This window comes from Mustela nivalis (genome assembly GCF_964662115.1).
Source record: "Mustela nivalis genome assembly, chromosome: 6".
Lineage (NCBI taxonomy): Eukaryota > Metazoa > Chordata > Mammalia > Carnivora > Mustelidae > Mustela > Mustela nivalis.
Genome location: NC_139025.1, coordinates 63,224,341 through 63,247,674, shown reverse-complemented (window position 1 = coordinate 63,247,674; position 23,334 = coordinate 63,224,341). Strand labels below are relative to the sequence as shown.

Here is a 23,334-nt window from a genome sequence, read left to right as displayed (position 1 = left end):
TCTTATGGAAGCAAGAAAGTAGCATTACGGGAATAATGACTCATTAGTGACTTGAAACTGGGATTATGTGACTCTGTTTTGTGTCCACAGCTAGGTAAGGCTGAGGAGACAGCAGACTAGATGCTGAGGAAATCAAAGGGCTGGTCAATGATGGAAACCAAAGGGCTTCTTCTTCCCAGGCATAAAGGAACCAAGGGAGCTTCACTAACATGAAAATCTCTGAAGGTTTGGCACAGGGGTTTGAGCTCACCCCAGCTCCTCCCTGCTTCTCTTGAAGCTCAGAGAAGAGCTGGGGTGTTCCACGTGGAGGAAATGGGCGAGTCAAGGATGTGCATAATTACAAGAGGGATAGCCCTTCTAGCTACCCCAGGAGCCTAGGAGGAAAATAAATATCTGGGTGCTAGTAAAAACGGGCGCAGTTTGCCCTTTGCTTAGGGGGTGCCTGACGGGTGAGCTAAGAGGACACACTGCCTGCTCTGATGAAGTCCCAGATCCTCAGCAAAGAGCTTTGTACGAGCTTACCTGTCTCTAGCAGCTAAGGCTGCCAGGTCCCGGCCATCTCCATCGGTTTGTTCTTGAGCTTTTATTCATCAGAATTCATCCCAAAACACTAAAACTACTGCCCTTGAGGCTTCCGTGTTCTTTCGTGGATACGTAAGGTTGCAGCTGGATCTTCACAAAAGTTGCCCATGAAATCCTTGAGTCATCCTTGTTTTGCTTCGGTTTTGTGTCTTTATATTCCTGTCGGTATGGATAGCATGAAATTTTCAATTTGCAAAAGGATTTAATCAACAGCAAATGTTTTGAATCAGATTAAAACCCAAATACTTTAAGAGCCACGTATTTATTCTGTCCTGCTGGGTGCAGTCGTTTTCTCTTGCTTCTGAAGGGCAACGCAAAGACCTAGCTACTCTAATGAATTGCTTGCAGCAGACAGGTATGTTAGTGGTTAATAGTGATGAATGTTTACCTTAAAAATCCTGGGTTCTTCCCAAGAATGTGCCCCCTTCTCCTTGACACGTCAAAAGTGGGAAATCATCTCAGAGACTGTTTTATTTGTCTGTGTTTTCGGGACAGCACATTTACATACTCGCCAAGGCAATCAATATAAGCAAACCCAGGTCTTCCAAGAATCCTTAATTATATGTCTAAGAATGCATATGTATTCACATGTAATACTTGTGTTTCTGCAGTTTTTCCCCCCACCTTTTTGAGCTGACATGTGCTAAGACTCTTTGAAAGCAGTAAAAATCAAGAGTGTAAGAGGCAAATGCACAATGAGTTGTTAAATGTGATGGCAAAATAAAAAATTTTTAAAAAGCTTCAGTCAGTATGATCAGTTAAAAAAAAAAAAAAAAAGGCAGCCAGCAAACTGTCTATCATGTGATGAAATTTGACAGTAGGGATTATGGCTTTGATGGACCAGAACAGCTAATAGAAGAAGCTGACATTTTTGAAACCCTGCTAATTAAGGGTTCCTTCCTTAATATTAAAATAAAGTCTTTGTCTGGGTTTTATGGTTGGAGAATCAGGTGTTTTCATTAATATATGCCAGTCAGTCTTAATAAGCTTGGAGGGCAGAGGAAGTTATTATTGAGTGACCTTCTACAAAATAAGCATGTTGCTAAGGGCTCTAACCCTGCCCTGTTCAGACTGATGAATCTCATTTCCAATGCAAAAGCTTCACAAGAAATCCAAGTATTCTCTGTGCAATCACAGAAAATAATCCTTGTGTCTCTTGTAATGTCCAGAATTGCCACTTACTACACTACTACTGTACAATGAATATTACAATACATATTATTTTTCTAGCACAATTGTCTACATTTCTGAATTGCCCAGAATAGAAAAACTTATTGTGAAGACACTTGTATTGAAAAGTCAGCTCATTTTAATACTTTTCAAATAGTCATCTACTCTGTTCATGAATTATAATGCTCCGAATACATCTGACAATACTGGCTTTGAAAAGGAGATATGTCTATATTATTACATATTCATTTTCAAATAGATTTCAAACAGATTTTAAACCATTCATTGAAATTCATTGAAATGATAAATTCACAGTTGGATTTTGATTGACTCTTAATCCAATTTTACTTTTGATAAGTTTTCACCCCTTTCTTCCCACCCACCCCCAGCCTTCTCAACCAATATATTTTTTTGTTCTGCTATTGGCTTTTAAAGCAAAACTGATGGGATGGGGTAAACCTTGAAGTTTTTGATGACTCTATGTAAAGCTTGTCAAATGAATTGGTAAATTCCGTTCAAATCAGTGACGGCCCACACCACAGGTGATTTGTCTGACTAATTTCCAATGTAGCCGTGTTTCTCTTGTAGAAGCTGATGTGTACTACAAATGTCTGTTGATTCACACCCAGAGCAAAAACTTTGAATGGGTCTTTCAGTTACGGAGCCATATAGCACCATCTCTAAAGAACCTGGGACTATGCTGAGAGCCAAGGTAGTTCGTGTTGGAATAAGAGACCAAACAATTTACCCACCATGAACCAGCTGCTCCTTATCTCTAGTCCTTTCTGTCCTAGGAGGACAAGTTGGGTAATAGCTCTGCTGTTGGATGCATGGTCAGGTAAAAAGACAACAAACCTATTTAAGTCTCTTTGGAGAAGGAAGGAGCTAGATTAAAATTTGCACAGGGCACCCAGGATTTTGTGCTCACCCATGGGAAATAAAAACCATCCATCCTAAAAATGGAGTTGATGGCATTATGCCAGGTATAGGAACAAATGAGACAAGGATCTTGGATTCAAGGCTTAGCATGCGGGACAAGAAGTTCAAACTGGAAATTATTTCAGCCTTAAGTTTGTAGGAGTCCACTGTCTTTGAGATGCATACTCGAGGAGAAAAACAAGATATAGCATTTCCTATAAATGACTCACTGAAGCTGTTTTTTAGTAGTTTAAAAGGGTAAAATAAAAAGGTTAATGAAGACTAGCATAGATCCATCTCCTTAGGGCCCAAGTCCATCATCTGGTGTTTACTGAGCCTCTGCTTAATGCTTCCCACTGTCCCGGGCTTATGGAACACACTGCCCCTGCCCTTCTGTGGGTGCAGTTAGAACCCTATGGTGTCTTGGATTGCTCCCTTCTTGTCACCTGCCCTTTCTAATTTTCTTCTCTATGTAGAACCAGCATAGGAGTGGCCTTCCCAGACAGTCTGACAGGGAGTGACCAATGATCCTCAAATTACAACTTATTCATAGACTGTGTTGTGTTGTCATATAGTTTTGTCCTATCATTTAACTCTGCAAATGTTCACCCTGTCACTCCAAAGTGGACTGTAAGCTCCTGGGGAGTGGGTGGGAGAGGCAGGTGCTAAGTTTTAAGGTTTCTTTTTATGCCCATAATCCAAATCCAGTGTCTTATAGAGAACAAAAGACTGATAAATACTTGATTGACTGAAGTCTTTAAGTAGCAGGTAAAATCTAAAAATGCTGTCCTTTCATTCTAAAGACAAGCCTCTATTTCTATTTTGTATTCTCTCACACCTCTTCCCTTTAAGATCAGTCTCATGGTCTTCCAGTACTTCAGGTTCCTCTACGCCAGGGATTCTATGGTTCTAGAGCAACAATATCCAGAAGAAATATGGTACAAACCACATGAGTAACTTTAAAGTATATGGTAGCCACATTTTAAAAAGTAAAAATAAGTAAGTGAGATGGATTTTAATAATTACTGTATTTAATCTAAAATATTTATATTATTGTATTCCATTCATTTTTCACACTGAGCCTGAATGAAACCTAGTGTCGTTTTACCCTCAGACCATACTCTAATTCAGACTAGCCCCATATAGCTACCATCTTGGACTGCCCAACTCTAGGGACTATTCATGGATAAACTCCAGGAGTGTATGAAACCCCTACAATAAAATGCTAAGTTCTGTGTGTTGTCACAGCATCTTTCTGGTGACACAGAAGAATAGAATTTATCAGATTCCCAAAAAGTTTTATTCCCTCCCACCACCATCAAACTCCCACCCTTGAACATCTTAAGAAACACAGCACTGCTTTTAGCCTGTGGAATGACTCATTTTCTCTTCTTGCCAGTTCTATTTACATTCCCTATTCTAACAAGACTAACTCACAGTCTGTTATTAAACAGTTGTGAATTTAACTTATTCCTTTAAAATAGCACCTAGAGACTGCTCAAGGTATTGACTCATTTCATAGAAAATAACCTCAAACACTATCACAGTCAGTCCTTACAATAGCTAAAATAAAATAGAAGTATGGCAGGCTTTTTTCTTATGGTAATTCACTAGGAATAAATGATACACTATACCCACGTGCCCACGTGGCTTTCAGGAAGTTCCCAAGATGCACTGAAATATGTCACCAGGAAATGTTCTGGAAGGGTCAGTAACTGATCATCGCACAGAGGATTTTATTCCTTCTTATTCTCCTCATTGGGTTATGAACTCCAGGTTAACTTGACACAATTTTCTGCAATGGCTAAAATATTTTTGTATACCTCATCATTTTCTTGGATGAGATTTTTCAAGACCCCTCACAGTGACGTGGAGGAGGAGAGCCAGTTGTTTCAAAGACAGAAGCTATGGCATGACCTAAATCAAAGAAACCAAGATGTCAGTTGAACAAGCCCCTCCTTTTGTTTTTCTTTCTCTTACACATGACGTCTCTTGAGATATACAGACAAATTCTCTTAAACCTTTCTGGTTTTGCTATTTTTTTTTTTTTTTTTGTCATTCTTGTTCTTTTCCCAACAGCATCACTTAAACATTGGGACTTAGCTCCTGGTGAGGGCTTCCCTCGTAAAGGAACCCCTTTAAAAACAGTCAGGTATGACTAACTCTATTATTGTGCACATGAAACATATCCAGAGTTTTAGTCAGCCACATTGTTTTTCTATGACTAGAATAAAATAATCCTATGTTAACTTTCAAAACACAAATGGAAAAGCCAACTCCGTAATGACTATGTTGTCCTTCTCCATTTACTTTTCTTGAAAATAGAAGGACTGTTTCAAATCAAGGCAAAATTTTGATTTCAATCTTCTAAGCATTTTCTACCTTTTTTCTTATTCACATGACCAAAGAAGAAGGACAGAATTCACAGTAAGAGTAACAAAAACAATGAAACAAAAATGAAGATATATTGATACTGCAGTGTGGCTATGCATAACATGCAGCTCCATGTGTATCTAGATTTAAATGACAAATATTGAACCATGTAAAATTTGAAGATAATGGATTAACTCTGCCAATAGCAAATGTTTTATGTTGATTGGGTTCCTTACTACCAAGGTAATGAAGGAGCTTTGAAAGTGACATCTTACTTTTGTTTGATCTTCAGAGAAGGGAGATTGACGTCAGTTTCTTTTTAAGATCGTTAATCCTTCTTTTTCGGCATCATTTCACTTTTGACTATGATGTAACCTCCAATTGCATCCTTTTTTTTCCTTCTCAGCACTGTGATAAATACTAAAAAGTTGACCCTTCCTGCTCCACAGACACTTTAAAACTATAGGAACCTTGTAAAGCAAGGTTTTAAAATTTCTTGATTTAGCCAATTGCACAAATCCCTGGGCTTGTTCCCGTGACATAATGTCCCTTCAGTATTACAGCATTCTCTGGGTTCTTCTTTCAATCAGGGTCTCCTAATGAAAGGAAAAGGATACTGACATATCAAAACTATTCTAAAATCCCTCCCTTCATAATATGGGGTGATGGAGAAATACCAGAACCCTAGGACCACAAGAAAAAATAAAATACAGCATATAACTTATTTCTTAGGGAAAAAAATGGGGTAGACTTCAAAGTCTGGATCTGTTTTGTACCAGATATAGAAGTACTCAAATATGCTCAATTGTAGTCTGAATAATGACCCATCTAACACTTCTGAATATTTAATAATCAGTGTCCTTGATCAATTCAGCAGTTGGGAATGATAGTCATAAAAACAGCATACTGTTCCATACAACTGTGCCTAAATTCAAGGCAGTACCTGCAATCTGTTCTTTATTTCCTCTTGTGTCCCATTTCTCTTCTCTGAGAACTAGGAAATCCACTGGAATTATCTTCTGGCACTTCTTAATCAAAGTTCAGAACTGGTTATACAGTATTCTCTTTGCATACTGTGGTTGTATATTCTCAAGCCTGGCACTCCAAGGGTTCTAGAAAAGTATACCAAAAAACACCAAGGGAAAAGTACTTGGCCTCACTGATTCCCAAAGGACTTAAAATGTTTATTTCTGAAGATAAAGTAAACACACGATATGGTATCTTTTAGCTCAAATTCTTCTAAGGGAAGGCTCTGTTAACATATCTGTAAGAAGAGAGTTGGATTCGTTTTCTTATTTGATGACATTGAAAGGATTTTTCATTCTGCCTCATCGTTTTGATATAGAACCTTTCTTTCTTCTTGTTCTACTAATTTATACATGTATTTCTGTAACAGACCCAATGCTTTTATGCGTTTTTCTTCAGATAAGTCAGCAAATACATAGAATGAGACAGAGCAGTAAAGAACATCAAGTTTCTGTCAAAACAGTTCATAAATATTCAGTAGAGTTCTGCAATACGTAGGAAGTTATGAAGATGGCATTAAGATACCAGTAAATCCAAAGAAAACCTATGCTAATCAAGCTATCACATCTTATTATATTTTATTCTTTTATCACTTTATTATCCCTCAATAATATAAATGTGACCCCCAAAAAACTACAAATCCTAACCTGCCCTGCTGAGATAGAATTTCCTCCTTATCCTGGGTCAGGGTTTTCTATCCAGGGTCTTACAGTAGATCTGAAAGCCTAACCTGGGAGTTCATTTGCAAAACCACTTACCACTAACATCGTCCTCTCTCAGGTCTGACCTTCTATTACAATATGGCTGGCATCGCCTCTAGGAGTAAGGCCCAGATGCAAAGGACTCTGGGAAAGGGCTGAACCCACAGTGCCTCCGAGTCTTCCCAGGCAATCTCAATGCCCTCAAAAACTAAAAAAAAAAAAAAGAAAGAAAAAGAAAGAAAGAAAGAACAAAGAAAATCCTATAAAAGGCTTAGGAAATTGTACCTTAAATGGCAGTTTTGAATATTTTTGTGTGATAAAAATGAACAAGGTCTTATTCCTAAAATGGAAATATTTTTAAAAGGAAGAAAGAAATAGGTTTTATGATCTTTCTTCGTAAAAGTGTCTTTCTCAAGTTGTTCCAATGTGGAGAGGACTGGAAACACTCCTGCCTGTTCTTCATTTATACGAAACCATCTCAACGAAAGGAACCCTGGATGCAATGAGTTGCACTGTTAGTACATCGCTGTAGTTAAAAAGTATTTGCTCACCCCAGGGGGCCAAGCAAAGGCTATTGACATGCTTGCTTGATGTATGAAAAGACAAATTAGTCCCCCATCCTATCTACCAGCAGGGTACAGTGACCCTACATGGAAAAGTCAACTCAAACACTGTATAATATATTTACATTTTTTTTTTCTGGGAAACTTCAGAGTTACCAAATCAACTGTGTCTAGTGTGCAAATTGCATGCAAGCTAACAGAATGTGAATTAACACTGAGGAAAGCCATGGTTTAGCTTGACTGTGCAGATGGCACTCCGAGTTACACTCTGTTCTGGGGGAATCTATGGCAGGTAAGCTTGAATGGGGAAACTCAGGGAGAAAGGAATTTAGACCAAATGCTCTTTCTGGATATGACTGCTCATTACCTATCGCCTGGCTCCTGCCCCTCGTACATTCTCAGTTTTCCAATATCTAAGCAGTGAGAGAGATCAGTTTCTCTATGTGTCACTCAGGGAGATAAGAGGGGGACCCAGTGAGCAAGTGTCCCTCCTTAGGTTAGAGAGTCCCATGGGTCTGTTTCTTGAGTTAAATAAACACAACATGGCTGGGGTTATTTTTTAGCACTACGTAAGGTGACTGGATTTACTAGAAAATGAAGAAGGTCTCATAATTGCCTTAGCATCCCACTTGCACCCATCAGAAGAACACAATGTTAAGGGGAGAAAGGCTATACCTTTCCATTACATAAATCCTAATCAATATAAAATGAAATTTCTCTGAAGCTCTACCATCAGTTTGAAGGAACGGTTAGGAAACTATTTTTGTGAAATTCTGTGAACATTTGGGTAACCAACCAGCCACAGTTCTGCCATAGATTGAAGAGAGAGGGTTACGGAAGTTGGCTGTGTAAAAGAGTGCCTTGAAACCTGTTCTTTCCCAGCATTTTTATAATCCTGTCCACAGTTAAACTCAGTTGGCTTTTATAGAAGGTGGTCAAGGTCTCCATGCATTGGACAAATATTTACTGGAAATAAATATATCATGTGCTCTATTGTAACTCATTTTATAGGTCAAATACTGTTATTATAATAACGTCGTGAATGATATAAAAGAACCAACCTGAACTTGTCTAAATCAAGCACAGATAAAGCAAAATATTTTGGGCCTAAATATCTTTCTCTTATTTTTTTTGGCAAACATTTGTGACAGACCTGCTGTGTAGGACACACTGGTCATAGTTCTTAGCAGGGACATTTTGGAAGACTTGGTAACTGAGGAGTTGAGGATATGTAATTAACTGTAGTAACACTGGATTGGAGCTCCATTTATTTTTCCTGTTTCAAGGTAGCATGAAGTCATGTGTGTCACCCAGTGAAAGATCCCCATTCTGGGTTCCTGCAGTGTACTTTGAGGTACAGAATTTAGTGACAGGTGAGTTCTAGCCGGGGTCTCTTTCAGCTCTAAAATCTAAGAAAGTAAAGCGAAAATCAGTGCGAGGAACATGAAAAGGACTAGACAAACGTGAGAAGTGAGGAAGAGGAGGAGCAGGACTCCAGGCTCAAGAGACTTTTGTCCATCCCTAGGTCTACCTCCCTTTAGTATACCTGCTTTCGTGCTCTTTTTTGGCCCGAGAGTCTGAAGGCCGAGCATCCTCAGGCCTGGCGTTGGGCAGGCTGTCTGCCTCCCCCAGCTTCCTTCCCCCCCCATGCGCCTGAATGGAAGTGGAGCTCCAGGGTGGTGGAGCTCGGAGGTCCCCACTCGCTCGGCCTCCCCGACTGCAGATGCACTCTCCGAGAAGCAGTAGGATGACAAGGCAGACTTGGAACCAAAATTTACCTCCACTGTTAGCCTCTTCTAGTATTCAAGTTCTTTTGTAAAACAGGACATCGGAACACTTGAAAAGAGTGGTATGAGAATTAATCCCAGAAAAGTATGGAAAGAACTCCTACACAGCAGTGGGGAGCTCCCCAGAGTATTACTCGGGTAGTTGGGTTTCAAAGCAGGCATCAGCCTCTGAGTAAAGCCAGGTCCCAAAGCCACCACCCAAACCATAAGATATCCTCACCGTAGTTACATAAGAGTACATGTGTCTGGGTGTCATCCATTCTTCTTTTTTTTTTTTTTCTTTAAGATTTTATGTATTTATTTGACACAGAGAGAGAGAATGGGTACAGGCAGGGGGAGCAGCAGGGAGAGGGAGAAGCTCCCTGCTGAGCCCGATGGAGTACTGGATCCCAGGACCCTGAGATCATCGCAACGTGAGCTGAAAGCAGAGGCTTAACCAATTGAAACACCCAGGTGCCCTGGTGTCACCCATTGTTACCCACCAAACGCTGTTTGGCGGAGGCAACAGGCATTATGTTGTTTCTGTCTTAGAAAGTGATTTTCTCGGCATGGTTTCGCTAGATTTTCAAAATCAGGCTTTGAGGCAGGTAGAGAAAGTCTTGTTTTCAGCTCAGCTCTCAGGGCCACTGCCTTACACAGTTTCCATGGAGGGATGTTCCAGGGGTGCCCCCCTCCATTAGCATACAGTGTGAGAGGTGTCCCCCAGCCCCAAGTTCCACCGAGCAGCAGAACTGCCAGTGCCAGTTCCAAAAAGGAAACTGCTGCCCAAGGAGAGCCTAAGTGACACGTCCAAGGTCACACAGCAGAGGAGGAAGGGATACTGATCTCCCAGTCAAGTTATGACCCCAGGAAGTTTGTGCCTTCTCCTGTGCCCTGTGACCTTGAGTAGAGCACACAGAGAGAGACTTAGATGGAATCAGACTCCCAGGGCCAGCCTTTTTGTCCAAGGTTAGACTCTGGAGTACCTGGCGGTAGACCCCTGGAGGGCACTAGGGGAATGTGATGCGGCATGTCACGCCTCAGTCTTGCTCTTGACGTGCTATATTTGGGCTGTTATATTATGGAAAGGAAATGCCTGCATCACCGAGCCAAGCAGGCTGTGGAGACAGCGGTCTACTCCTCTTCACCGCCGTTAGGACCAGCTTCCATGAATATTCAGTAGCCGGCACCCCTAAAAAATCTATTAATCTCCCACCTGTGTTGTCATCTTATCACAATCTGTGGTCTGTGCCAAAAGGCACATTGCAGTATTAAAGGAATACTCAGTGTTTGAGAAGTGACAGCAATATTAAAGTGCTACCATTGGACTCCCTGCAAAATGCCAGTGACTTCCTCATCTTCGCTAATCCCCAAACAAAATAACCATCAAGAAATATTAAAACACACATTTTATTAGTTTCATTTAATTTCTTAATTGCTCAAAGTCAGTTTACCCATTTATTGCTGTGTGAAATGCTTAGAGGCAAGGCGCACATTAAAGGGATTATTTCCATGTAATCCCTCCCTCCCAGAGGGTAGGAACTGATCACTTATGAATCCTGATTTACGCTCTGTAACAATATCAAACGGAGGAAATAGTTATTGTAAAATGATAGAGTCAGGAGCCGGGTAATACGGTAGGAGAGTGTAATTTAATAGCAAAGAGAAAGCACCTCATTTTCGGTAAAAGTTATGCGAGCCTTTTTCAGGAATAGCTATTAACCAAACTGAATTTAGCCTCCCATTTTTCTGGCTCTCCCCCTGTTAATTGATAGATGTTGAAGATGTGTAGCCCGTTACGATTTTAATCAAATGGTGTCTGGAAGTAGATGTGATCATTTTACTGGGACTTGGAGTTCTGGGGCTAATAACTGCTCTGGGTATTTCACTCTCTGTGACAGTTCGCCCACGGCCAAGCTTCCTTCTTGGAAGAAAAAGACCGCAGGCTCTCAGGTGGAATTTGGAGGGATGCCGTACATGACGCAGGAAAGGGCGGGGAGGGTAGGAAGGAGTTCTGGGTAAATATCCAGCAAGAAACTTAGGATCTTCTGAACTTCTGGCACAGAGGGACATCAGAGCTGGCCTGAGACCAGGAAACCCCCACCCGTCAGGGACCCCAGAAAGAGCTTTTTCTTATTCTCTTGTTGACCTGTCTGTCCCGGTCATAATACAGTGAACCCAGCATTATTTTAGAAGGGAAGAATTATACCATCAGATCACAGGAATCAGGCCAATCCGTTAGACAGCAGCAGAGACAGGGGCCAGGCCTGACAGCAGGGAAAAAGGCCATCCCTCCCTGGCAGGCTGACCCTCTTCTGATCGTTGATATTCACTCTCTACCTTTAGAATCCACCTGATGCTTAGAGTATACAAAATAAAACCTTTTCTTAAGGCCCTCAAGGAGATTTGTACCATGTCTCTTATTAGATTGAGGGCAAAACAAGCTGATACTAGCAGAAAAAAAAAATGGCTTGTTCAGACCCCAGCTGACCTCTCTTGCATGGAAAATTCTCCATATGATTACCGTGCTAATGAGTAATATTTAATGATAACATTATGCCTTTGCATATATTTGTAAGCAGCCCTTCTTTCATCTAAATTTACATAGAAATAAGCTGAGATGTATAAATACACATCTTGGAATTCGGTGTGTTCTAAGGAAAATACTCATCCGCTATCTCCAGCTGTTTCTATACAAAGCCCCAACTTCTCAAGAAGAAAACCGTAGAATTCAGTCAATCATGCGGTTGACACGAAACATGCGAGTATTTGATGATGCCTGGATAAAACAGCTGCACGCCAGGCAGGGTCCTCCACAGTCCACAGAATGTTTTGGCTTTATAAAGTAAACGGTGTAGGAGGGAAAACAAAACAAAACAAAACAAAACTGGGCTAAACAATTGCTAAATAAATACGCATCCAAAAACAAAAACAAAAAAACCAAAAAACAAAAAACGTTTCTCTTTCAACTTGAAGAATCCTCAGCATTTAAGGACAGAGACTCAGAACTGGGATTGGTTCTGGGATCTGCGTCTTTCTGTTTCCTTTTCCGCTCCAGATCTGAATCACGGGGGTGCTGAAGTTGAGAGCAGAAAAGCCATTGACGCCTTTCTCTCCCACCCTTTCTCTTCCCCCTCTAGGTGGAGCTGACAGGCAGCAGCGTCTTTGACTACGTGCACCCGGGGGACCACGTGGAGATGGCAGAGCAGCTGGGCATGAAGCTCCCGCCGGGGCGGGGTCTCCTCTCGCAGGGCACGGCTGAGGACGGAGCCAGCTCGGCATCTTCCTCCTCCCAGTCGGAGACCCCTGAGCCAGGTGGGAATTTATCCCGACGTGGGGGACGGTGGGCAGGACCTTTGCCAATGCTTGCACTCAAGTCACCATGTGAAGAGACTATAAATAGGTCTAATGGTAGTTAACAATTCCGTGCAGCTTTCTGTCCCATGCAGTAATTAAATAAGGAAGGGATTTGAAAATAAGGAGACATTTTAATAAGTATAATCCAGAGATCTAATTTCAGTTGAACAATACATAGAGAAGGCACTAGTTCTTTGAGTTCCCCTTTCAGATTACTAGAGGGAAAAAGGTTCAGATTTGGAAAGCCCTCTTCCTTGTCTTGATACGTGGCTAAATGTAGTGCATTTATTTATTACTCACCAAAATCTATGATAAATTCTTCTTGAATATTAGCTTGTAGAGAATTAAAAATATTAGGGACTTACAGAAATCTTGGTTTCTTTTTTTTTTTTTTTTTTTGGTAAGCATCAGAAGGTACTTGAAAGATGTGAACAGATAAATTAAGGCTAAAAAGAAAACAGAAATGGCTACATTTTAAACTGCCTTTCTACCCTCAGTATTTAATTAGATCAATTGTATAGAGGAATGAACAGAGGTGACATTCCTCATTGGGATTCCTTCCAGGACTCTTATAGACTTTGCATTCAGAATGTTCCCATTTTCATTGTGTTGTACTGATGATAATTTAAGTATTAGGGGAAAATCCATTTATAAATTAAACAAAATGACTTGATATCCATCAGTCCCCTAGTTCATCAAGCTGTTCAAACACGGGGAAGATTGGCTGGTCGGCCTGGGTCTTCCGAGAGCGCTGGTAATTAGATCTGCGAAGGATTTATTCTTTGCTGATTGGGGCTTTAAATTAATTGAAGTTCCACATTTGTGGTTTTGTCCTTTTTGTACTTTTTTAGAGGAGATATTTCATATTCTTGTGTGGTGGAGTGCTTGGCCAAGCAGCAGTGGTTTAAATGTTAATTTTTCTCATGAGAAGTTTAAGATTTTTAATGAATCAAGGCCTGATTTGAAGTGCAAAGTTTTATTTGCTTACTTGGGAAATTATTTTTGCACTCTTTAAAGATGCTTGTACTTTACTTGATATGTTGTTTTAAAACAGATTTTCAACACAAACTCATTTTATAGAAAGAAAAGTAGAAAACAACCCATCTTAGGATTAATATTAAAAGGATTCTAAGAAAATACTTAAATTTAACCTGCTTAAAAATAATCACAGTGTGTTTGCTCACGCAGATGGGGAAAAAAACCATATTTGGCTCTTTGGAAATATTTTAATTCCATCTAAAACCAATGCATGTTTCCTCGTGGAAGTTAACTGCAGTTTCTAGGGCATTATTCTACAGGATTGGTGAGTGTCTTTCTCCAGTGAGCACCAGGCATTAGAAGAGAGAGTATTGAAGACTACTCTTAACCATTTTAAAATGAAAATAATCGTGTTCCCAGGGAAGTCCTATCTTCTTTTATCATTGCTCACCAACGTCACTAAATAGATATGTCTGTGAGATCATTGAAACTGCATTTTCGTCTTTTGAATATTCATACCTGAGCAGACTTGAGAAACAGCACATCAAAATAGTTTCTCACTCTTTCCTTCTGGAGATGAATTAGGAAACCTGGATTGCTAATACTCCTCAACACTCGATATATAAGAATTCAGGTTTATAAAACCCTTGTGGTTTCCCTGACTCACTATCAAGCCTAGACAATCTCCAGTCTTCAATCAGGGAAGCCATCCCTCTATGTCAAAGCCAATAGCTAACCTCCCAGGCTCAGCTGGAACCACCCCAGTGGAACGCTCAGAAACCTCAAGGCTGCCTGTCCCATTGGCGAACAACTCCGAGAGAAAAGTTCTCTGAATATGGAGCCAAAACCTAGTTTTGCCATAACTTCTCCCCACTGATCCCAGGTCTGTCCTTGGAGATCTCATTTCAGATCTACTCGTTCCTCTCCATCCACCCTCTCAAATACATGAAGCCAGATATAGACCAAATTCTCCCTTCCCTCCTGCCTTCCTTCTCCATTCCAGGTCAAACAGCCCTTCATCCCACAAACATTATGCAGTGGCATGTTCCTGAGACCCCCACCACCTTAGTCACCCACCCACGGCCATGCCTCAGTGTGTTCGTCACCCTCTAAAAGGATGGGTCTGAGAACGCCGTGCAGCCCTCTGGGTGTATTCTGACTAGTACAAAACAGAGGGACGGTCCCCTCTCTCGGTTTAGGTAACCGTACTTCTGCCAAGACAGCCTAAATTTGAATTAGGTCCTCTCGGCGGCCAGGCCACACTGTTGATTCATATCGAGCTTGATGGCTCCCCAAACACATGTTAAGGGTAACTTGTCACTTGGAAAAGACTTTGATGGGAGAAAAAAAAAAAAAAATCACTGCCTGTAAACCAGTTCTGCTGGGATATCATAAGCTAGAGTCAAAATCAGACTGGTTTAAGATTGATTATAAGAACTCTGATCAATCCCCTGCCTTCCAGGAGGCTCCAGGATGCATAAAACATTTCTGTGCACACTGTTAGGAGGAGAATGACGTATATTCTTTAAAGTTACTCTGTCATTACCCTGTTGTGTGCTGAAGTATGATTGACAATTTACTTGGGCTTCCTTCCCCTACTCTCCCAGCCCTCTTGGAATCATCCTAACTAGTAAAATTGAAAATTCTGCTTCCTACATTTCTTAACCACTGGGGCTCATTAGCAACAGTGGCATAAGAAAGGTTTCTCTTCCTTGATGAAGGGTATAGCTCTTACCATTACAAAATGTGAAACTTACTCTGCCTTAATGTCTGTAGCCTTGGTTCTTTTCGGTCTTAGGCTTAAAGGGCAATTAGATTGACTGCTTAAACACTGAAAAGCGGGGTAGGGTGCTACCTTTAACTAACACTGCTCCAAGGGAATTACTTTAAAAAGTCCAGGTCAGGCACTACATCCCAAAGCTGCTTATGTTTCTTAAAGGCTGAAAGAATTTTAACAGGATTTCCTAATTCTTAATAATACGAGGGGACATTTCTGAGGACTTGTTCATTGCAACATAATCTTTTAAACTCTGATGAAACACAGATTCTTTTTTAAATAATAGTGTAATTTTGTTGGAAAGGGGATATCAGTATGTGGTGATTATGAAAATGAAGGTATGGACTTTTCTAGAAGCCCTTATGTGTTCAGCGTAGCATTACTAAATGACTGAAATCTAAATAACATTTGGCATTATAATAAAAGGAAATAAGTGACTAAACCAGCCTAAAAGGCAGAGATACTGTGCCATAATAGGAATTCTCTTTCTCTGAACTGCCAGCCCTGTGATTGTCTTGTCTTGAACCAGTCTCGAGATAATGGGGCCGGGGGAGGGGTGTGGGAGGGGGCATTTCTTGACTGTTGGAAACCCAAACAAATCTTTTACATGTATGCATAGTTATTCATAGTTTAGTCAATACAGGTATTTCTTTTAGAGAAATCTTATAGCAGGCAGAAGAAAAATACGTGGGTGGCCTTGTTTATATAGTTACAAAGTTCTAGAGTGTCTATGGAGGTCTAAACATTTTGAAAGAGATTGGGCTGCCCTGCAGCTTCTCACACCTGAGAGAGCACAGAGCCTCTGGAATGGGATGTCTGGGTGGTCCCTTTTTTTCCCCTCTAGATCTGCATGTGTCTTTTCATTATTCTTAAATCTGGGGATTATGAGTGCTATACTCACTCTTCTCTTAATAAATTTCAGAGCTGCACCTTTAAATGCTTAATAAATAAAAAAGTAGCTCTTTCAAGAAATCCTGGAAGAACTTTAAAAATCTCCTTATAGGGGCGCCTGGGTGGCTCAGTGGGTTAAAGCCTCTGCCTTCGGCTCGGGTCATGATCTCAGGGTCCTGGGATCGAGCCCTGCATCGGGCTCTCTGCTTAGCGGGGAGCCTGCTTCCTCCTCTCTCTCTGCCTGCCTCTCTGCCCACTTGTGATCTCTGTCAAATAAATAAATAAAATCTTTAAAAAAAAAATCTCCTTATATTCCCTAGGTTAGGTCATAGAATTGGGCTTTACTCCTTTTTTCTCCCCTAATTCTTAAATTAATTCATTCTTATTGTGAAACTTTAGAGAATGCAGAAAATAAATAAGGACCATCGAACATCCCACTACCCACAAATGACCACTGTTCATATGCATATATTCTATGCCTATCCTTCCAGATTCTTTTTTAAATAATATATATATTATTTTATATATATATGTACATCTATATGAATGTAGTATGGGGGGGTCATCGTCTGCCTTTCTGAAATAAGATCATAACCTAGAGGCTTCTAGTAATCTGCTTTTCCACTTAACCTCACAGCAACTTTCCCTGTCATGTTTCTTACTTTAATATAAAACGTTCTTTCCGTCTCCAATGGTTTGTTTCCCACGAGCTAACAATCAAGTCCCCACTGTAGGAGCACTGGCAGGAGTCATATACCTGGGTCCTGCTTCAGAGGGAACTCAGCCAGGACAAGAGGTTCTTACAGCTTATTGAATGGGTAGGAGCTCATAGAGAGAGAAATCAATACCGCACCAGGATTTAGACAATTTAGCAAAGCGTATGAGACAGTACTTTTGGTCAAGAATAACTACAGCAGCATGGTTAACCATTGATGGCCTAAAATAGAGGTTATCGTGCTCCGTCTAAAGTTTCAGACAGAGCTACCCTGTTACAGGGGGTTAAGATAATCGTTGTACAGTATGATCTTTATGCTATTATGCCCATTCTATGTCCTGAATATTTTAAAGACAAGCAAAATTGAAGCAGTTGATTCCTTGCCTGAATGGAAATAATCTGCATTTTCTCTTTTCGTGTCTGTGCCGTGGCAAATTTGATCAGCCCTCAATTCTACAGGAACGCAGTTCCTCTGAATTCATTAGACAGTTCCACAATAAGTGATATAATTAGACACATACATGTTTAGGAATAACAATAAAGAATGTAAAAACTTATCTGAGGATCAGATCATTATTTTATTTCAAGAACTGCTGAGATCTAAGATACACTTGTACCTTTAAGGGTGAATTATTTACAATCTAGTGTAGGGTTGATAGGGGTGGGGGACATTCTTTTTTTTTTTTTTTATTGGTTCAAGTTTCCTATCAATGAACTGAATTTAGAAGTCAGGCAAGGGAAACCATCTTACTAACCCCACATCCAACCTCAGTCCCCAGACAATGTGACTGTATCTACAGCACTTTCTGCTGTACTGCAAATGTCAAACAGAAGGTGTAATGGATTTAATATTAGCGCTGGCCACGGTGTTGAGGGAGCTGTTAATAATGTCACTCCAGTTATTGATCTGAAGCCTTTAAAAATCAAAGAAAAGTGAGAGATCCCCTACTGGGGAAAGGCACACAGTGACTGGTTTTTATTGCCAATATATTTCTACATAGAGAGTGGCAACTTTCTGGAATTATGTTATCACCATTAATCTCGGTGAGATTTTTGGAGTCGTTATATGGTAAGATAATATCATGGGGACTGCTCTGCATGCTAATGCTCCAAGATCAGACCAAGATCTCGTAGACATCCGCAGAGCTTGTGAATGTGCACAACAACTGCAACATTCAAGTTGTCCACTGTACGACATTGATTAGCACTAGATTTACTCTTGGTGGCAATGTTGGAACTACCGGAAGTATAAAATACAAACTCTGGAGTCACTAGAGTGAGCTGCACTCTACCTTGGTCTTTCTAAAACTCTGACCATGAACCATGTAACCACAAACCACGCAGTGACACACTTGAGACTCAGATGAATTTCATTCTCAACACTTAGTGTACCTTTTCAGGAAGCAGCTAATCCTTCCATCTGAATGGCAGTTTGTATGCAGGGAAATCCCTGCTTTCCGCGGTCCCCAACTAATAAATGAAATTAAAATGTATAATTTATGTTGAATGTTTATCAAACTGTAAACACACATTTAATTCCTTTCCATATTCATACAATATAAGCAAAGATAAATCCAGCAGATAATGCACCACAGTTATCACTGATGGACTGAATATTAAATGCATCTCTCCTATACCAGTAATCCAGACTAGTTCACGATGACCCAACCCTTGCTTGGCCCCGTTAATACCCATGTGTGCATGTATGAGTCAAGTCTAGCAGTCAGAAAGCAGCCTAAAAAAACTAGTCTTTTCATAACCCAAAGAGATCAACATTTATGCATAAACCCAGCTTTTATACCAAAAAAATACATATGCAAAATCATTTCCCTTAGCTATGTCACCGTTATTTTGAAACGAAATAGAAATTCTCTTTTGCTGCTCCTGAATGACGATGACTCATCCACCCTAAAAACAAGCTGATGCTATTCCAGAGACTGCCTCGTCCAACTCGGAGTGCTTCCTGCACCTCAAAAACACCACCCCGGGGCAGGACTATTTTTCTCCTGCAGAAAGAAGGCTATTTTTAAATGTTACTTTTATCCCCAGCTATGATAAGCAAGAGCGTCCTGAACAGCCACAGGAGGGAATCTGTATTTTCCAGAGCTCTCTTCTGGCATTCGAGATGTAGGCACACATCACTTTAATTGGTGTGACCTTGTCTGTGTGTGATGAGGACATTTCAAAGTGACCTTACACTTCTAGGATCACGCGTGAGGGAGCTCAAAAAAAGGTAAAGATCTTGTTTTCTCTCCAGGCTGTGCTGGCCTAGGACCCGAGCTCTGCCCTTCCAGGCCAGCTCCCAAGTCTCATGGCTGCAGAGCATGGCATCCTTTCTGGGCTTGACACCCTGACCCGTCGAAAGCATGCTGGTGACTCACTTAGCTACTAGAGAACAATGTCACTTTTGTTCCCAGAGGAGATGTTGGATCTCCCCAGGGTTCTTCTGCATGCCATTCTGAAACAAACTTTCTCTTCTCAGAGTTAAATCACAGTGGTTGCAACTCGGGAGGAAAAGAAGTACAGCTTTTATATAAATTAATATCATGGCATTTAAGGGGTGACAAATGGTTTGTTCAATAAAAGAAGCATAGGACTCATATCAAAATACACAATAGTCTCACTCCATTTATATGTAGCATTTTTTTCCTAAACTTTCTTCTATTGAAGGCTTAGAAGTTCAATTTTTTCAACCCATTATTTTTAACAGTTATTTTATATAGCTTTCTAGGTCATAATTTTGACTTCTCTTTACCTATGGTGATAAGGGGTACATTTTCAGAGTTTCTAAATGAAACCCAAGATAACTTGTTAATGGATGACCTGTCCCTCTTCATTAAAACAAAGCAGCAAAAGAGTGGTTATCTTTGGCATTGGATGATTACAAATTATAGATTCTATTCCTCTAACTCTTGCCTTGAACAAAGCACAAGTTATTTGCTTTTAATACATATCGCTGCACTGAAATTTCATCCCTAGCCAAATTATACCATTCTGAATTCTTCATCTGCACTAAACAGCAGATTTCTGAAGGATCCGTTACCTGGCATTGACTGAGCATTGCAGGGTGCACAGATCAGAAGAGGCAGAACTGGCTGGAAACCATTTCCACCCCTAGTGAGCAATTTACTCATGATTGCTTGGGGAAAATACTGGAAATATTGCTTCTGTGTAAAGTTTGCAACTTCCAGTCATCAGCTCCTTGCCAAGCGGTTATTCCCGAGCACAGCGTTAGAAGCAAAGCATGCTCGAGCCACTGCAATGCGTGCTTGGGCCACGGCGACACGGCTGGTGCTCACATCCTGCCTGGAGTGTGCAGAGCACAGAAGCCACTAATTACAGGAGTTAATTCACACACTGTCCCTCTGAGGCAGGTCAGTGTGTTATCCTTATTTTACAGATGGGGAAGCAGGGAGGTTATTGGGGGGAAGTGATGGAAATTCCAAGTGGCTTGCCCCAAACTACACAAGTTTTTCAGCAGCTAAGATTAGACTAAAGGGTATAATATGAGGGTTGGAGTAAGTACAAAGCCTAGGAACTGGATGGAAAAGGAGACAAAACCTTGATAGCAGACCTCCAAGCAGACCCTGGAGAAGAATTTTTTCCAAGAGCCTTCTGGCATCCAGAGAGAAACTTAACTACCCCCTTATGCACATAGTGCACATAGTTCATTGGCTAAACTCTATTTTTGTTAAATATAGAGTCTCTCCCTTAGAACTAAAATCCTCCACCTCATCCTTGATCCTTCCTTCATCCCTGCACTGAAACTCCTCACACCACAGAGAACAGTAGCATCTGAATCAATTATAGGCAAAACTCAGCCCTGAGTCTCTTGGTCTCCATTAGCTGCCTGCCTTCTCAGCCAAGAGCACAGCCAAAATTATCCCTGTGCATTTGACCTCCACTCTGCCTTAGGCTCTGGAAAGTTTTTCCAGGCTCTTCCTTTCAGAACCAGTCTTCTAAGACAGGCATGATGTGGGAAAAGAACCAGAAGAACGATAGGGTCCATGAGGACCCTATCAGGAATCAGTCCTGTCCTCCTGGAGGTATCTGCTCATGAAACACAATCATGGTTTCTTGGGACCCATGGAAAACACCACCTATCTTCCATTGACAAAACTAGCTTGAAACTGTGTCTTTTCTGTAGTCGTTATTAACTAGAGTACAGTACATGAATTCTTATTCAAGAATTCATATTAGAGATACGATACTAGAGGTTCTATAGACTATTGAGGAACGTCTGTCATGTGTCAGACGTTATACAAAGCACAGAGGAAACAAAGATAGAGCTCCTTGCCTTCTAGGGGCTGACCATCATGTGAGGGGGACAGATTATTCACACAATACAGAAGTGTGGTGATGACAATGAGGACACCATAGTGGATGGGGAAGGCAGCACTGTCTTACAAGCCACTGCTGTTGGCAGTCCCGGGGGAACTGTCTCAGGTTAGGAACGTCAACCCTGAAATTAACAGCCCAAGAGTATTGCTTCTTTGGGAGCAAGTTGATTTGACATGCCCAAACACACATAGACCATGACTGTCAGGGACTCTGATGCACACCGTCAAGGGTTTTGGGGTTGTCTTCTGTTTTGTTTTGCTTATTTAATTAACCTAGAAAAATGTCTGCTGCATGATAGGTTCACAGGAATATTAGTTCCTCTGATGATTGATCTTTTTGGCTCTGTAGGAATGTTCTGAATGGGAGGTGCTTCCAAACTATCTTCCTTCTACTGATTTCATTAACAAATTCAGGAAATGCTAGCTTGGGAAATTTGTACTGACTCTTTTAGCTTTTTCTACCCAAGGTTTAACTTACTGCAACTACTCTAGGAACATTAATAATGATATTAATAAATAGCTTTTACTATGTTTTATCTCTATATAACAATTACAAGAGTAGGCATGTTTAAGTAATGTATTTCTTACAATGACCCTTGGCCAGAACTGGGGATAGTAAAGAACTTGACTCACATCACAGTGGACTATGGCCCCAGGATTTGAACATGGGCCATGTGTTTTGTTTTGAGAACTTTGCTGGGTGCTTGCAGAGAATGTGAGAGGTAGAAGATAGGACACCTGCCCTTAGAAAATTGATCATCCTCAGTAGAAGACTTAGACACGACAGTCAGAGGAACAAGAATAAGAATAGTGCCACTACCCTCAACAGGGGCATAAAAATGACGAGCGGTGTAAAAAGTCAGGGAGAGGCTCAGTGACTATAGGTGACTTTGGTGAGGAGGGAGCAGTGGCATGTGCTGCATGAAAACTGACCTAAGAGCAAAGAGGTAGGATGATCTACCGGGGGAATCGTCCCAAGTGGCCCAGTGGGATGCATTTGTGAGGCAGAGAGAAGCCCAGTCTTCTCACTGAAGCAAAGGTAAATAAATGCCCATCTAGGAGGGAGCCAGATCCTGGAAGAGCTGGAATGCCAGGGAAAAGCAACTGAGAATCATAGGAGATATTCTGGGTATAAATTACTAAACAGAGCAATAACCCAAAGAAACATCATTTTATCACTTAAAAGCAAATACAAAAATAAATTTTGATTTTGGAAGGATCCTCCCTTGTGGGTCATCTTATATGACCACTGTGGACTCCTGAATCCCTTATACAACACAACTACTAATATTTATTGAATGGTCACCTAGTGTCAAACACTCTGTTGAACCTAGTGTATACATTGTCTCATTCATGCCTCACAAAATACAGTGAGGAAAGTATCATTATTTTCTCCACTTTACAGATGAAATAAACTGAAAAAAATTTAATGTGGAAAAATCACACCGTTGGTGGTAGTAGTAGGTAGACAGCCTAGGAAGTGAACCCAAGCAGTCTGACATCAGAGTTATCATCCTTAGCCATTTCATCGAGATGTTTTTCAACATCTATCTAAAATAGCTGTCCAAACCCTGAGACCACATCCTCCACCCTTCCCAGGCAGCTCTGACTGTTAGAATGGTCTCTCCACTGTCATGCTGATTCCTGTCTGTAGGTAACTTATGTCCACTGGACTTGATACTTGATCAAGTCAAGAGTATGCAGGATGTGTTGAACAGAGCAGACTGGAAATAAAGGAAACCATTCAAGAGGCCATTTTTTACATCCAAAAGTAATGGGTAGGCTTGAGAGGACATACTGAACAGACTTGCAACAGAAGAAATGGTGATTTGGACCTAAGATAATAGAAAAAAGTTAGAAATGTACTTGTGGTCAGCCTTTAGCCAGGAGCTAATAGTGGTTAATATTTTAGAAATTATGCAAGTCTCAAGCTTTCACATGATTAGGATTGATGATACCATCTGTCCACTCTTTTTCATCAACTCATAATAAAATCTGGAAAAATTTGAAAATTACTAAATTACATATGCTATTGATCATAAAATATTAAGATATAAATTCCCTTGGGGTTCAAAGCTGTTCCTCTTTATGGTTTATTAAAGTGTATCATGTCCCTTTGATAAAATATCAGTCTACTGGTCAGTGCTGCTTACTTGTCAGGGGATTTCCTCTCTAGA

The 23,334-nt window shown here is 40.7% G+C and overlaps 1 protein-coding gene across 16 annotated transcripts in view; it reads left to right on the top strand.

The window, feature by feature from the left end:
- Positions 1-23,334, top strand: part of NPAS3 (neuronal PAS domain protein 3) — an 845,929-nt gene that overhangs the window by 707,257 nt on the left and 115,338 nt on the right. For all 16 annotated transcript variants that reach the window (XM_082737849.1, XM_082737862.1, XM_082737861.1 and 13 more), the window contains one exon: positions 12,240-12,414. In XM_082737849.1, coding sequence (XP_082593975.1) covers positions 12,240-12,414 — 175 coding nt within the window. The remainder of the gene's footprint in view (positions 1-12,239; positions 12,415-23,334) is intronic.